Genomic DNA, 1,448 nt, shown 5'->3' on the forward strand with positions numbered 1-1,448 from the left:
ACTGTCCCTTGGGTATCTGCTCGTGTATTTTCGTGTATGAATGATGTGTTATCATGTATACAGTAAATGCAGATGCGCTTCAGCTCATGATATATCAAGAATAGCTGCAACGTCGTTGTTGTTGTTAGCTTGCTGGCATATATTACGTATAAGTTCATTGCAAGTATATTGGCCTTATGCACTGGAGTGCTGGCAAAACGAGCTAACACATATTCACGTTTTGAAGGCAATAGTCACTATGGCACTCATCCACACACATAGTAAATCCGTTCATACGCATACACCGTCGTACCCCATCATGCACATGACTAACCGACAGGCATCCACACATGGGCACATATACGCTTATGCTCAACTAACCAGGTGTGTATAGGTCAGGCAGTCAAATATTTCGGTATGAATGCTCGATTGTGACTTAATTTTGTGTGCTGAGCGGGTAAGAAACGAACGTATTCTGTGCTTGCCGGTGTGCCTGTACCCGGCATTGTGAACCTATTTGTCACATGCATTTGTTTGTACAGGCATTCGCCTAAAGCTTACCACCTGTACAGCATCACATATGCATATGCGTGTTCCATTGTGTGTTCTGTTTTGCATACTCCGTAGCTGATTCCATGTCTATTGCACCTTGTAGTTTGGATTGCTTCCGGGAAGAGTTCAAGGGCAGCTACGGTAGCGCCCACAAAGACACTATCATAGACTACCGGGACATACACTGCTGGCGAGGGGAGGAGAACGGCGTGATGGTGGAGTACGGACGCGGCGATACCATAGACCATTACGAAGTAAGTGGTCCTTACCCTGTAGCTGCACCACACATGTGTGTATTGGTGCATGGGTGAATGGTGCCTGTGCTGTATATACACACACCTTCGTACTATATTGAGCTTGATATGTGTTGTATGTCCATGTCGATGGGCTCTTGTTTGCCTAGGTAGTCACGTGCTGTGTTCAGTTTAATACGTTGTTGCGAGTCTGGCATGTCATGTGGGATGGTCCACACGTTTGCTGGCTACACACAATCGCATTTGTATCTTATGCCTAGTCATGGTCACGATAACGCTACACTATACAATGAAAGTGTCTATCGCACCTGTCATCTCGCCTCCTCATGCATGTATGGGAAAGTTGCAAATGCTATCGCAACTAGTCCGTATATGCGTGTATTTCACTGGCTGTGGTTATCAGTAGCGCCTTATTGGTCTATGTAGTATATATTTTTACATACGTCTATTTGTTACAGTTGTACGTATACCCAAACTCTGTAGCGTATATGTTTGTGTATTCAGCAAGTATAAATACATATATATATATATATATATATATATTAATATACATGCATGCATGCATGCATGTATGTATGTATGTATGTATGCACGTACGTACGTACATTTTTATGTATATATGTATGCATGCATGCATGTATGTATGTATGTATTTATATATAT

General features: G+C 42.5%; 1 protein-coding gene across 1 annotated transcript; it reads left to right on the top strand.

The window, feature by feature from the left end:
- Nucleotides 1-634: 634 nt before the first annotated feature.
- On the top strand, nt 635-785 carry SARC_16107 (hypothetical protein; the record flags this gene model as incomplete). The annotated part of the gene is made up of 1 exon (XM_014289785.1): nt 635-785. A coding segment is annotated over one exon (151 nt), but the record flags the coding sequence as incomplete, so codon positions are not given.
- Between the last annotated feature and the right edge of the window lie 663 nt (nt 786-1,448).

This window comes from Sphaeroforma arctica (genome assembly GCF_001186125.1).
Source record: "Sphaeroforma arctica JP610 unplaced genomic scaffold supercont1.7351, whole genome shotgun sequence".
Lineage (NCBI taxonomy): Eukaryota > Ichthyosporea > Ichthyophonida > Sphaeroforma > Sphaeroforma arctica.